This window comes from Cryptomeria japonica, chromosome 5, assembly GCF_030272615.1.
Source record: "Cryptomeria japonica chromosome 5, Sugi_1.0, whole genome shotgun sequence".
Classification (NCBI taxonomy): domain Eukaryota; kingdom Viridiplantae; phylum Streptophyta; class Pinopsida; order Cupressales; family Cupressaceae; genus Cryptomeria; species Cryptomeria japonica.
In genome coordinates, this window is record NC_081409.1 from 14961418 (window position 1) to 14977797 (window position 16380).

General features: G+C 31.4%; 1 protein-coding gene across 1 annotated transcript in view; it reads left to right on the forward strand.

Moving 5' to 3' along the window:
- Window positions 1-241: 241 nt before the first annotated feature.
- Window positions 242-16380, forward strand: part of LOC131077993 (uncharacterized) — a 73277-nt gene continuing 57138 nt past the window's right edge. Inside the window, exons 1-5 of the mRNA XM_058015606.2 lie at window positions 242-395; window positions 9074-9148; window positions 9738-9760; window positions 9871-9950; window positions 10252-10418. Coding sequence (XP_057871589.2) covers window positions 9118-9148; window positions 9738-9760; window positions 9871-9950; window positions 10252-10418 — 301 coding nt within the window. The 5' untranslated portion in view covers window positions 242-395; window positions 9074-9117. The remainder of the gene's footprint in view (window positions 396-9073; window positions 9149-9737; window positions 9761-9870; window positions 9951-10251; window positions 10419-16380) is intronic.

Consider the following 16380-nt stretch of genomic DNA (forward strand, 5'->3'; position numbering starts at 1 on the left):
CATATCATTTTTATTTATTTATTGAATTATGTGTATGCATTATTTTCTTTAGATTAAATTTCAACGATATTAATGACTTGAATGACATGCGCACTATTATATACATCATAATTATTGACTTTAAAAACATTTTATCTATTTCTTTGTCAGTTGAAAACATGCGCACTATTATATACATCATAATTATTGACTTTAAAATCATTTTATCTATTTTTTATCTATTTCTTTGTCAGTTGAAATTTCCTTCCTACGCTGAAAACAACCACCAATAATTCTGAGATTGGCTTGTCTCATTTTAAAAATGTTCTGCTTTAGTAGGGTTATATAAAATTTTCCCAGCAAATTCTGCCCAATTTTTCTCCTTATCATCAATACAATTTGTGCAGAATTTTGAGGTATGTTTTATTTTCCTGAGAATCTGCACTAAATTGGATTTTTTTTGTTGTGTTTTAAAAATCACATGACATTTTGCAGATCTAAAAAATTTGTTTTCTATGTTAGAAACACTGAAACAAATCCAACCGAATAAAAAAGAAGAATGGATTAGTTAATGGGTAGATTTGGCAATGAACATAAGTGATGCAGATCTCAAATAAACCAAGAAAATCCTTCCCAAAAGATCTTGAATTTCTTTAAATCGGTATTATCTTGAATTTCTGTTAAGTTCATCACTGCTTGTTAACACAAAATGAAGAGAAACAAAACTGGTTTTTGGTATGTGTTTATATCAATGTTTTGTTGCATTTTGATGTTCTTCATTAAGTGTAATGTAAAATTCAATGTTTTTCAAGAAGAATGAATTATTAAGATCGCTGATTATTTGGTCAAAATTTACAGCAGAAGAAATTCGATCTATAAGGATCAGGGTTTTCTGAGTGGGATGGTTGGTTCTTTGGCCATCATTGTGTGGCTTTCAGTATTTTTTTATTTTTATTTTTTTTGGTCTCATAGACTCACTGAGATGCCTTTTTCATTAGTGAAATGAGATCATATTTTATTAAAAAAATTTGAGCAAACGATAATTTCATTATAAATTGAAGAGAAATTTCTGATACATTTTTCACTTGATTTTATAATAGCAAATTTATAAACATTGTAGATAAGGAGTTTGTTTTTTAACTTTCAATTTGTGAAGTGAAATAATATTTGTTAGATAAACTTGAACAAATTATAATTTCATTATAAACTAACAATTATATTTATTTTGATTTGTTTTTATTTATTAATTTATTTATTATAAGTCTATTGTTTTATCTTATTATATGAGCAAATATGATTGTAATGGTGAATACCTGTTGTTTGAATCTATATAGAATAATTATGCAGTTTCATTTATTAAACTATTACATTTGCATTACATTTTTTTATTTCACATGAATTGCAATTTTGTATTGATTTCTTGTTTAGAGCAATATCTTCATGGTCATTCTCATAATTACTTTTATCTTTTTTGTCAAACATGCATTTGTATTTGACACTTACAACAAATGATATGATGTCCAACTCTCTTTATGATAATGTTATGTTATGGACCCTTGCCATTGTAATCATTGTGTTATACATACTTCTCACATGTCTCTTTTTCATTCATAATATTGCTCATTTCTTCATATTTATCATCTACATCCTACTTGCCTTATTTTGTTGCTCCATAATTCATTAACTAAACACCACATATCATTTGTCTTCTTCTGATTTTTTTCCTCGCCCTTAACATCAAGAAGTGATCATTGTAAAAGTTATGCAAGAACTTATATAAGATCTTTGAAGCTTCATATAATCATAGATATTCAAAATATCGCAAGCTTAGAATTTTTTTATTTTATAGTCTTTTTGACCACTACACTTATACTTTTTAGAGTCCTATAAATATGAGTTGCTTAGTTAAAGGGATCTTAAGTGGTTTTTATAAGCAAGAAGTGACTTTAAAGATATATCAATTTATAATATAGATGGTCACATCCAAACATACCAAATAGTGCCACAATAAGTATTAACTATAAGAACTTGTATAAATTATTCTAAGTCATGTATGTCTAATAATAAGACATTAAAAAATATTATTCTTGAAAATTAAAAGGAATCATATGTGTGTAAATTTCTTGTGCCATGCACATTGGTAGTAGTATCAACAAATATTGGATGTGCATGCATGTTTAATGTTTAAAACTCATAATTACAATCTACTTTTATATAGTTGCAATATTGTGAAAAATAATTATTGCATGTGTTATGCATACAATTTAAGTCATGAATACATAATATTTTTTAAAATATATTTAAAATCAATCAAAACATGTACTATAACAATATAAAAATGTATTTTCAAATGGTATTGAACATGTGGGAATATTTGAGAGATCAATATAAATATCATTTAGGGGGAGGTATACAAGTAGCATGTGGCGAATACACATAATGAATATTGCTTTCATTGGCCAAGGTTTCACCATTCATCCTATTTGAGCCCAATACATTAGAGATACACCATGTTGTTGAATGCCTCTTATGATTTGTGTCAAACTTTATATTCCTAGACAATAATTTTATTTATTTATTTATTTATATCTTCTTTTGAAAGCATACAAAGATTGACAACAAGCATTTATATGTTAGCATGGAAAAATTACTCTATAGTCATCAGTCACATCAATAGCAACAAGTTAGTATAATTCTCAACTTCTATTATGTTTTGTGATGCTCTTTCTCTTCTTTGATGAGGATCGCTCCCTTCTTCACCCATATATATCTTCACATCTAGAAGCATACAAATGAATTGTATTTATATATTGACATGCAAAAATTGCACCATTGTTAACAACCTCATCAACAACATTATATAATTTATATTCTTAATTGGACTCATCAAAATTCATAGAAAAGAGCATATTTGTCTCTATCACATAAGTAACACCTTTATATCTTAAGATTATTCCATTGTGTGATTCAAGGGATACATTATTTTGGCATTGACCATTAAAATTCAAGTTACAATTCTAGTTTAATTATTGAGTATTGTCTTACATTAACAACACAAATACATTGATCATTGAGATTATGTTTAAGCTATTTTAGATTCTACATATTTATTTATTATCTATATATAGATAATAAAGAGATTATAGTCTTCTTTTACCAAGCGCTACACATTTATATTTTTGTAGTCATTTTGTGAATTGCTTAGTTGAAAGGGTCTTAAATTATTGTGTGTATTACCTATTTGATAGAACTCTTACGTGTTGCTCTTACGAAAGAAGCGATATAGAATATATTTTAACTTAGTAACATTGACGATTAAGTCAAAAGATACCTAATTCAAAGACATGATATTAGTTCGCAAGGTTTTCGTAGAAAAATATGGGTGAGATTTTCTATCAACATTTAAGATCATACTTTGTGATCCATCATCATGAGAGAGCACTTCCAAAGTTTTTCAGTACATCAAATGATTGGATGTTTAAGTGACACGTATTTGATAATCTATTATTTATTAAAATGCTTGACAAACTAATTTAATAATAAGATGTTTATAACAGAATATCATTTTTTTTAAACTTATTTTTGAAAATTCATTTTAAGAATCCTAATTTATTGAGAAAAAATGACATTTATTGAAAAATAATACAAATATTTTGGGAATAAAATAGCTCTTTAATAAAAAGATGATAAAGTAATTTATGGCTAAAATAAAATAGTTTTTTAAGAGTTAAAATGAATATTATTTATATAATTTGTTTTTACTACTTATTGGTTTTTCTTTTCTCTCTACTTATTTATTTATCCATGCCAAAAGTTTATAGATATTGAAAATAATATTATTATAAATATTATAAAAAATATATATTTTGTTATATTAATCTACGATAATCAAACACAATTATATTTTAGATTAATATAGCTATCTATATGTAAAATTTAATATAAACATAAAATAAGATTTTAAGAAATATAATTTTCAATGAAAAAAATGACAAACATAATATGTAAAATAAAAAATATAGAGTTCAATATAAATATAAAGTTTACTAGAAATAAACTTTAATATAGTTCAAAATTATATAAAATTATAATGTATAGTTTAACATGAAATATAATATAAGAAATTATACTTTTATTTGGTGTATAATAAAGAATTTTAATGTAAAACAAAATATCATCCACAATATCAAAAATAAGAGATGCATTATGTTAGATTCATGTTAATGTTGCGGTGAGGGCAATGAAATTTGTTGTGACTAATGCATGTAATCATTGTAATTAGTTTGATGGTCTAATTAGTCAAAGAACAAAATATATATAGTTGATGTGCACATTCATAGCTACAAAACAATAAACTCTTTTGATACTTAATTTGATTGAACAATTTCTCCACCAATCTATAATCAAATTTATTTTGTCATTCTCAATTCTAACCAGTCTATGCACATTCAACTAGCTTATAATAAAATTGATCTTTAATAGAAATACTCTCATGATTTAGATAATATACTACTTGACATACATTGTTCAAATAAAAACTTCTATGCAATATTTTGAATATCTATGATTATATGCAACTTCAAAGATCTTATATAAGTTCTTGCATAACTTTTACAAATATATATGTCTAATCAACCTCTACATGCTATTAGTAGTTAAGGAAAATACAAAATTTAATCTAAATTAATATAGATATCTTAAAATGTATCTATCTAAAAAACTATCAAAATAATTTTACTTCCTACATACATATATGTATATTCATAAATTTTAAAGTTTCGTTAAGAATTAATTTATTTTTATCTAAATTATTGTTTACTTTATTTTTCTTTGAATTGCAATTTTTATTAGTGAATTTGATCTAGGGGACCATACCCATAAAAATGAAAAGAAAAAATAATATGATTTGGGTTGCTCTAAAATGGAGGGCCTTAAAAATACAATGCATTAGACAAATAAACAAAGATGCATAATATTATCCTTGAGGATCTTAAATTTTAGGATCATAAAAACAATCTAATTTAGTTTGGAAATACTAACACTTACTTTTTTTTGGAATGAGAATGCATGTGCATATTGTGGAAGGTATTGTTGCCTTTGTTAGAGACTTTTTTTTATTTTCACCACTTCCCATGTACTTTGTTGCGTCTCTCTTCATTATGTGTTTCTATGTTAAGATGGACAAGTAGAGAAGTTACACACATTATAGAGGTTTTCCCACATTTGCCCATGGATAGTTGTTGATCATTTTTTTTAAATAGTCGGAGCCTTTTCTTTTGATTTTTTCATGGATTGAGATCAATCTCGTTTTGTGAAAATATTATTTAAGTTATGCAGAGGCTCATGTGAAATCTTGTAATCTCAAGTATATAACTCTCAATTGCCTAACATTTGATGAGAAGTGGCATCTTTCCACCATGTGGCAAGATGATCAAATTTAACTTTAGAGATAGGGCATTCTATAGCTATGTGGCCAATTTTGTAGCATCTTCTATAATGAAATGAAAATTCTTCATCATCCACCCTAGTTAAGTCCAAATGTAATCATTTACCTTTAAAAATATTTCTATAGGAAGGTATTTTGAAGTATCTAGATCCACCAATATGTAAGCAAACGTTGTGTGCATAAAATTAGAGGAATCATTATTACTAGCAAAAAAGTTTTCTAGTGAATCACTAATAGCTTCAAAGCACATGATTCAACCTAGAAGTGGAGTGTTAGGTTAGGAAGACAAACCTAGATAAACATTATAGTAAATGATCTAGTGGAGGTATTGAATGTCGGGTGCTACAATTTTAGTTAACATAAGCAAATGTTGTCTTGAAACCCAAAGAGTGGGGGATATTATTTCAATCCTCAACACTATCAAATAGCATAATAAAGAAACCACATGCACAAAGATAAATTTCAACTTTTCATCCATAATCGATTGCAAAAAAATAGTGATGCATTGGTGTAGATATAGAAGGTAAGGCCATAAACATTTGAACCTGTCAATCAACCCATGCTTACAAATAACATTTCATTTGTGAATATTTCTTTTTTCACCTCGTCGCCTAAATTTATTTTGATGGATATACCAAAGCATTGAATGGGCTTACCAAATTAAGAATGATTGTATGCTCCTTGAATTTTGCTTAGGATTCGTTCCCAATTGTTGTTGCATCCAAGTGTGCCCTATGCAATGGACCTATCCTAGCTATGGTGTTTAAATTTTCCCTTCCCATGCCACATTCCATTGAGCCTCCAATATGATCCCTGTGTGTGTTTTAGGTAGAAAAGATGGCGAGAACAAGGTAATTACACTCCATCAAATCCATTCATGGCAAAGGAGTGTCATTTTCATGGGTAACATTCCCAATAGTTGAGTTTCTGAAACCCACATATTTGGAGTAGTTAATAGCAACACCTATGAGAAAAAAAAATTCATATAAACATATTTGAAGTGCTATTTTATTTTTGTATGTAACTTTTAATTATGCTTTTGGAAATACCATCATTAGTGTTATTTTTGTTATTTTTTATTAAGGAACAAACAAGTTTTGAAGGAACCCGAAACCCTTTAATAGTTCAGATTACAAAAAGTTGCATAATGATATAAACATTTAAAGTAATAACAGCCAAAAGACAACAAAATACCAACAAAAAACCAAACACCACTAAAAAGACAACAAAAGACTAGTTCAAGTTTTTAAGAGGCCTAGTCGCCTCAACTTCCAACTATGTCATGTTGAGAGCAATCTTCTTCAATTCCTGTATTTCTTGATTGGGGGACTTCTTCTTCATATTGGCCATAGTTCTCTTGGAAGGCCCAAAAGTATCATCCTGCTTCTTCTCAAAGGCTTCAACATCAATCGTAGTCCCTTCTTGATGTAGGCTTTATAGCTTTCCAACCATAGTATTGATACTTTCAGTAGAATTTTTAACAAATTTGTGGTTGTATGTCACCAAGGAGATGAGGTTTTCATTGACTTTCTAAAATTTATTTTCCATTTGTTTGAGTCTACCATCATACTCTTTTTCATTTTCTCCTCCAAGTTTGTGATTCTGCTATCATAGTCTTCTTTGAGATCATTCATTATTCTTATAGTTTTTTGCATGGAATCGACAATGACTCTCCTCTAATCAAACACTCCATTGTTTTGTACCCTGGTTATCTTGTTTACTGGTCACTAATCGGAGTTACACATTAATTTCCTTGATTTCATGGAAGACCCACTTAAACATTTTGAAATTGTCCACAACATAGTCACGAGAAATGGCCAAGACATCATCAAGGTCTTCTTTGTCTGTACCAAGGAGAGGGGAGTTAACATTGAGGTCATTAGGGAAAGGAGGTCTATCATTCTTCTTTGACACGGGTTTTGACTTATCTAGAATGGAATGATGGGAAGGTAGAGAGTCTGACATAGAAACAGAAGCAAAGGACACTCTGCATCTTTTAGCCTTTTGGCATTGCACAAGGATGGAGTCCAACGCAAAGTCGGTATCATCCAACTCAGTAGATTTTATACCATTCAATTTGATAATGAACTCTTCCATTCTCTCAACCATCTCCCCACTAAATAAATCTTGAAAATAAATTGCTATTAAATTACTCGTGTTCTTGAACCACACTTCTTTGTAAGCTTTACAATCTTGTTTTCACAATATGATATAAACAATTTTATTCTTTCTAAAACAAAAATATATATATTAAAAAAACTCATAAAATTGAAAGATATAAATATATGTTATAAACATGTTGTTTCCTTCCGATATAGTGACAAAAATATATATTTTTAATTAAAAAAAATCAACAAATAAATTTAATACATATTTAAAATGATTTTATTATTGATAAACGCATTATATTTTCTTAGGAATCAAAACTTTGTCATATAAATAACTTCATCAATATAATAATATGGAGTGGGAATGAAGAATTCTGAGTTAGTCGTCTATATATTGAAGTGGAGCATCATCTCCAAAGATTCTTATAAAGCTCTATAAATAATATTATTTTTACCACTATTATATTAGGCATCAAAATTTAAATTAAAAATTAATTTTCAAAGTTAAAAATAACGAATATGGTTCTATGGAATTGTTTAAATAAAAGATATATATTTAATTTTTTCAAAGGAGTATTTCTATATTTTTTTATTTCCCTTATGTAGTCGATTGATTATATATATTTAGGTGAATTTTTCATTTATAATAGAAATTAAAATTCATCACTAAAAATTTAAATTAAAAAAAATAAAAAATTATATTGTAAATAAGATTAAAAAATTTAAGCAAGGAATAAATTTTAGATAAGAAATCATATAATCAAATAGAAATAGAAATTTAAATTTATTTTTACCAAAAAGAATTTTTTTATTGTAAATAAGATTAAAAAAAATTATTTAAAAAACATTTAAGCAAGAAACATATTTTAGACAAGAAAGCATATAATTAAATAGAAATAGAAATTTAAATAAGAATAGAAATAAACCACTTACAAGTTATGTTCAGTCTGATCAGAAGCAAATTTGAAATATTTTTATATATATTTTTTTAGTTTTTCCATATGTTAGTAATTGTCATTTTTGAAGGCCTTCGGGGCATTTTCAGCCCTTGAAAGTTTGGCATGTCCTTTAGAACATTGTCGTAGGCAGGTTCTTTTAGGACTTTGCCTCAACTCTTGGAGACCTTTCCAACGAATTAAACGGGTCGTAATTTTGAGTCCTAAGCAAAAAGTTATGCCTAGTTGAAGTTAGGACAAAATTTCATATAGTTTTTTGAAATTTTCGTAGTTTTAGATTTTATTATGTAATAAACAGCTGTGACTGTTGGGTTTTGATTCTCAAGATGTTTTTGTGACCCTTGGAATCTCATGAACTACTATTTGTTGAATTTTCAAATTGAATAGATCACTTTTTGGCTTGCTTCAATTCTGTGTTATCTTGTTCATCCACAATACCACAGGTTCTCACTTAGGTGTTGTCGTCCGAATCCATAATTCGGATCAGTATCTTTTAAATGAAAATATATGTTTTTCTGTATTAAAATATATAAAAAAATTCTATATATTAATTCAAAAATTTATTTTGTTTCATCTGATTGAAGGGAAAAGACGTTGGAGGGAAGAATCGTCAATCTAAGCAGGATTCATGGCTTCAAAAATTCATCTCATTTCCATAGGTAAGTAGGCATCCATTCTTTTTTAAAGCTGAAACAGACTGCCAATTCAGTTCTCAGAAGCATATGACATGACATTCAGATCCAACTGTTCAAGCTAGTCTTTCTCAATTTCAGAGTGTTTGATTATTTCATGTCTAAAATTTTCAAGTTGGTAACTAGAATGCTTTTCAAGTGGGTGAGCGAGAAAATTTTGCAAACTGTTATTTCATTATTGCCTGAAAGAAGTGAGTCCCAAATGTTTTATTGGGCCTGCTATGTTGGAGAATGATATTGATGAGTACATTTTCAAAAATATGTCCCTCAAATGGATTGAAGCTAATCTAGAGGAATGATCAGAGTAGAAACATTTTCATGAAAAGAATAGCCTAAATTCAAAACAACTGGAAATCCACTTTAGGATGATGATAGCTGTAGGCTAAATAATGAAAAAAGATCAAAGCTAGCTTATAATATTGGTAGTACTGGACCAATTTTTCCTTTTTTTTTCCGTCAAAAATATTTTCACAGAATTTCTGATAACTGGTTATAATTTCAATTCTGACCATTTCTTGCATATGCTTTTGTGCAAATTATGGGAGCCTGTTTACAGGACCTTCTCATTATTGTGAAAAGGTATATGTTGTGCTCTCTCATGATTTCTTTTGCTGTAAATTAATGCTAATTTGGAATTCAAATTACGGCTCTATTTTTAAATTGTAAAGTGCGAAATAATTGCTGGACAGGCAAGATGGGGATTGGACCGTGCTGGAATTTTGTATCAAGAGACAAAACATGTTCCTGTGTTTCATGTGTTGTACACAAGGTTTGCACTGTGATCTTCCTTTCTCACAGTATAAGCTTTACAGAAGCAGGGTCACTCTAGTTGCCAGCTGTGGAATTCCCTAAATGGTGTTCACGTTTTCCAAGTTTATGTATCGAGCTTACTCCTGCACACAATATGTTTGTTTTATATCCAAAGTATATACATCCTATTGCGAAAATTGGGATTTTTTGCTCTGAAAAACTTTTACTATATCTGTAGTTATCATTTCTCATTTTTACAAAGATGTGACTTTCCTTAGAGAGTAAACTGATTAGATCTTTTTTTCACAACCTGTTTTTAGAGGATTGGGACAGGGAACCAGCTGTCCCAAACTTGTAGTCAGCGAGGGAGAAAGGTATCAACTGTTGAATGAATCGTCAGACATCTTGCAGTTTGCTGACAATAATATTAAATATGAAGAAGATCACTTGTATCCATCCACCCTTAAGCAGTCTGTGCAAGAATGGGGTAATAATCTGGTTTCAGACCTTCCTTTAAATCTGTGTTATATACATCATAAGGATGAGTTTTTACTTTTAGGTAGTATAACTTGTTGATTTCTGCTGATGTTTTCTGTTTTGTTGATTGATATGCTGGTGAAAACCAATAATTTAAATCCAGATTTTTTTTTAAAGTCCTTTTGGTCCTACTGCAAACCATGAGTAGAGTACCCTTTGAGAGATATCAAAAAACAATGAGACAAATCATAGTGGATGGAAGAAGTTTATATTATATCAATATATTTTACCGTGTTCTAGATGCAGTTGTACTGTATGCTTTCAAAATCCTAACTATGAGCCAAATACTTTTAAAATTACAAAGTGTGTAAGAACCAAAGTTATAAGACTCACCCAGAATCACCTAAACTTGGCAATTCCCAAGACAGTTGCATCCAAACAAAGGCCAGCAGACTTGTGACACAGATACTTGGCAAGTCTGGTCAGGCTCACCGAACTCAGCAAATCCCATCATCAAGATTGAGAACAAAGCAATCCCCACTGTCAGATGATGACATCATTTTTTGCTGGCATCTTATTTGGGCTGTCAATTTTGCTGAAAGATTCTTTAAATGCAAGGGTTAGGGTGGAGTTTAACTGCATTGCTTGAATTTGATGCTTGTGTTGCATCTTTTTCCCTTGTTTTAAGCTTTTATGCTTCTCACAGAATGTTATTTTGCAATGGATGATGTGTGAAACAGTGGCATTATGTTCATACGACATGTTCATTGATGAGATTTCAGTGTGCTATTTTAATCATCTTTGAAGACCTATTTCACAAATGGTTGGTTTTACTTGATGTTTTTGTGAGTTGTGATGATCTTGCATTGTGTTTTGGATTATGAATAGGTCTTATCTTAGGTGAATTCACTCATAAGCCCACTCGGAACCCATATGATGTGAAGCACCTAAGTCAAGAATCCAGCGTTTGGAAGAATCTTCCAAGCAACAAGTGTTAAGGGACAAAACATGGGAATTCGTTCCCCTTGTTAAGGGAAGAATTTTGTTTCAATATAAGTGGATCTATTGAACCAAATATGCAGCAGATGAAATTGTTGATAAGTTCAAAGCATGACTTGTGGCCAAATTTTTCTTGCGGGTTCCTATTTTTTAATACATTGAGACCTTTGCCCCTATTCCCAAAATGAACTCCATTTGCCTGATTCTTGCTATTGCTACAACTCGTGGATGGAGTATGCATTAGAGGGAAGTGAAGAGTGGATTTCTTCATGGGGATCTATAATAGGAGATTTACATGGAACAACTGCATGGGTTCATTAAATATTCTTCATTGATTTGTAGATTAAGGAAGTCTTTTCATGGCCTCAAGCAGGCCCCATGTTTGGTATGCCAAGCTGGACTCCTTTCTTCTCTCAGTTGGATTCTGCAGAAGCCACTCGGATCCAAATGTCTACATATTGGGACATGAGTATGCTCTTCTCTTTTTGTTCCTCTATTGATGATTTGATTGTCACATGAAGCACCTCATCCATCATTGACAAAGTCAAAACTTCTTTATGCAACAGATTTGCCATGATTGACTTGGGTCTCTTACACTAGTTTCTCAAGATTGAGATCATTCAAAACTCTTCTAAGATCTCTCTTGCAAAAACCAAGAATGCTCTTGATCTCCTTGTTCATTTTCATGTGGGTTATTGTAAGCTTGCATCGATTCCCCTTCTATTTAGAATCAAGTTTGAGACAAAGTGAGTGACACCACTTGTTGATGCCACCTTTCATCATCAACTTGTTGGTAGCCTCATCTACTTTACTTGTACTCACCCAAACATTTCATTTGTACTTGGCAAGGTTTCAAGCTTCATGTAAGAGCCACATGACCTTCATTGGAAAGTGGCCAAATGCATTTTGCGCTACATATTGGTTACTTATACATATGAGACTCCCTACGTAGCAAGCACGAGTTTAGATTTGATTGGCTATATGGACTCTAATTGGGTTGGTGATCTTGAGAATTGCAAATCCACATTCAACTATGGTTTTCACCTTGGTTATAGTCCCCTTTTGTTTGTATGGCAAGAAGCAACATGCCATTGCTCTTTCTTTGACTCAAGTATCAAGGAGCTGTCAATGCCACCCCTAAGGCTATTTGGCATTAGAATATTCTCATTTAAATTGGCATCACTTTTCAAAAGTCATCAATCATCTACTATGACAACCAAAGCACCATCCAAATCTCAAAGAACCTGGTCCACCATCAATAGACTAAACACATCAAGATCGACATACATTTTTTGAAGGAGCTAATTCAAAAGTAGGTCATGATTTACACTATTGTCTAATAGTAGAGAAAGTTGTAGATCTCTTCACCAAACCCTTCATTGAGAGCAATTGCATCCATCTTTGAGCTCTCTTAGAGGTGCAGAGGATTTCTTCAAGGAATCACTTAGCCCTTCTTGCTTCATCCTCTCATAGGGGATTTTTTTCCCACTAAACTTTCTCCTCTTTTGTTTGAGAAAATCTTTTGTATATGGTTACCTTTTCAAGCCTTGTTTGAGTGTTTTACTTTTTTATTCTCCCTACGTTGCACTTAGGGGGGGTGCAAGTGTGAAGAACGTATTTTTCCTATTTGGTTCACATCAACACAGGTTTTAAGCATTCTTTTTGGAGCTCATTTTTTACATGACCTAAACAAGGTAGATACTAAAAACTTTTAGTTTGTAAGGGTTGAATTTGTGGTCCACTCTTATAGAACCAAATTTTTTTTTTACAACAAATCCAATCTCCATCATCCTAGGAGCAGAGGTTACATATCCAAACGAGGCCAACTAAATAATGAAGGCCTTTAATATTGTTGTCATTTCATGCCCCCCTTGCATTTCCCATCAATTAGAACCAATATTGTGAAACAATTTGGTTGGTAAATGGGCAAGATGACAAAGAAATTTGGCTATGATCTTTCCCAACCACCTTGCCAGGTGTAGCGATTGATTAGCATAAAAAAATTGACCAAGCCCTCCAAAATACATGGGAAAGACTATAGAAGGCCTTTGAAGAAGACTTTAAATTGCTTTGTAATGATAATGGAATAGTAGCAGAATTTACAATACAAAACAAGGTAAGCATGAAAACATAAGAGCCTATAATTGTAGAGTTAAAGAATTGCTTGTAAAGTTAGAAAAAGAACCGGCCAACAATCTCAAGAAAAGATGGTTCATTGAAGGTCTACTTCCATCATTAAGAAAAAAGATGAAGGTAGAACCATCCTCTTCCTATTTAGAAGCCTACAATTAGGAAATGGACATAGAAAGTGAAGATGAAATGTCCTATGGTAAAATAAAAATAGAGGAAGATAGACATTCGTATGACAATAGTGACAATGAATCAAAAATAATACAAGGTCTCTAGAGGGGCATGCTCTAAATGATGAAAGAGTTGAAAGCAGAGAAAGAAACCAACAAAGAAACTAAAAAACTATGGCATATTGAGTGTGAAATCGAGGGGCACACAAAAAGTAACTATCCTAGAAAAATGTTTTGAGATTTGCTAGGTTATGGGTCATTCAATAAAAGAGTGCCCATATAATTTGAACACCAAAAGTACACAAGTAATCTTTACATAAGGAGAGAAGTCCACTCTATCAAAGCCATCAAATGCATCTCCAAGCCATTATCGAAATCAAAGAGGAGTATGAAATCAAATATAATATGACCTCAAAGGATTCCCTATCATACAATGTTGACAATGCAGCAAATGGGGCACTTTGCAAGGGATTGCCAAGACAAGTAGGACTGAAATATCCCCCTATGGATATTAATTTCCAGATTTTTCACCCAATGTCTTTAGTATGTGAATTGCTAGGATCATTGCCTCCCAATTCTTCCTTTAAGAGTTCATCAATCCCTACTACTATTTGTTTGATCTCCATTTCCCTTGTATCAACTTCTTGTTCTTTGGTTATAGACATATTAGGCATCTGATTTTCTCCTTTGTGTAGAGAGAAATGGGTCATGCTTAGCTGGTAACAGAGATCATCAATCTCACTTTCCTTGTCTTCCGCAAATTTGATAGCAAGATCCCTGTCCACTAGCAACTGCAAGTAATCTGATTTCATCCTTTCAAAAGCTTATTTGATTGTGCCCAACTGAGTACTAGTGACTCCATTCGCAACTCCTTTGTGTCTCTCCTCAATTTGAGTTTTCCAAGTAAGGTTCTCAATATGTTTGTGAGATTCATCTGCCTTTGTTAATACTTGCATAACTCTCTCCTCTGTGACTCAAAATCTATCCTTCAAATCTTGCAATGATAAAGGCTTAATTTCAAATTCATCTAAGGAACATGGGCTGTCACACAGTAAATTTTCTGGTTTGTTTTCAATTGTGGCATTATTACTATCACACTTAATGGATTCTCTAGATGATGTTATACACTCTTCATGATGTAGTAATGGCAAAGAATTGTGATTATATATGTATTCACCAAAAGAGCTCCTCTCTTCACTAGTTTTATCAATAGTAATCTACAAATCACCAATTAGGAGTTTTGTATACCTCTCACCTCCTGTAGCAACTAATTCTTTCTCCATAATATCATCCTCAATTGCTTGGGAACTATCAGGTGTATTTGTTTCAGCTTGTTCTTCATGAATTAAGGCACTATCAGCTATATCTTGGTCCTCATCTCTACTTGGCTGCAGAAGATTTTTCTCCTTATTAACTCCACAATTATGTTCTAGTGTCCAAGCCTCCTGACATGTGAAACAAATCTGCTCTCTTCTCATTTGGTTCCTGGTCTTTTTTTGAGATCTCGAAACCTATAAACCCATGGAGATTAGTTCCCTTTCAATAATTTGTTCCCTGAACCTTTCAGTTTTCTGCTCAATCAACCTTTTGGAGAACTTATAAGCGCAAGGTGAGACTACTAGCTCCTCTCTCCAAATAGCTAACAAATTTGTTTGTAACTTCCTACAGATATCATCATCCTCATCTAAGATCATGGACAATATGTCGAACATATATGTCTTCACTTTATTTTAATGGTGTTCCCTGATTTCAGCAATGAAACAATTGAACATCTGAAGAATCAACTCATTACATTGGAGATTCAACATAAGGACAAATGATCTTGTCCTTGCAATAATCTCTAATATTTTAGCCCTCTTATCAAAAGTAGGGTCTTTGACATTATACAACCCATGTAGACTCTCCACAACGAGTTGTAAAACCTCTTTCATTGTATCATCATCATAAGGTTCTTGGGGTGTTATAATCCTTATGATCTCAGATAAGAAAGAAGCAACCACCAACTTAATCTCATCATCTGGATGCCTTAACCATCTGTGTTGTTTCAAGGTAGTCATTATGGGAGACATAGCTAGCTGTATCAAATCATGAGGTGACTGCTCCACAAGGCTCAAACATTCTTCCACCCTCTTAAGAATATTCAAGGCCTCATTCCTTGATTGTAAATGCTTACTAAGCTCATTGCCTGCTAAGTTGAGTGCACTGGCCAACTGTTTAATGTCCTCTATTGCCATTTCTCAAACTGAAAATCAGATATCACTGTATCTTCTCACTCTTGCTGTACGAGAGGTTGTGACTGGACCGATAGTTGTAGTTGTAGAACCTTCAACAGCAGCATTAATTCAATTTTATCAACAGTGAACAAGGAGAGAACCCAGCTTATGTTGATTTGATTTACTAAACTCCATTTCCAAAGTCGATTCCTTCAGCAGAGCTCGAGGTAAGATGCCCAACAGTAGAATTCGCACTCAACCTAGTTGTGACTGGAAACTGTCCCTATAGTTTAGTTGTCCCTGTTGCTTTTGATGTTTTTCGTGCATTCATTTATCACATGCTTATGGGTAATGTTTGTCACAGTCAACAATACATTCAATTACACAATGAATTTTAACTTAAGTACTACTGAGTCCACTAAACAAAATAAATAAGAAATAATTTTGATAGTGTTTCTTT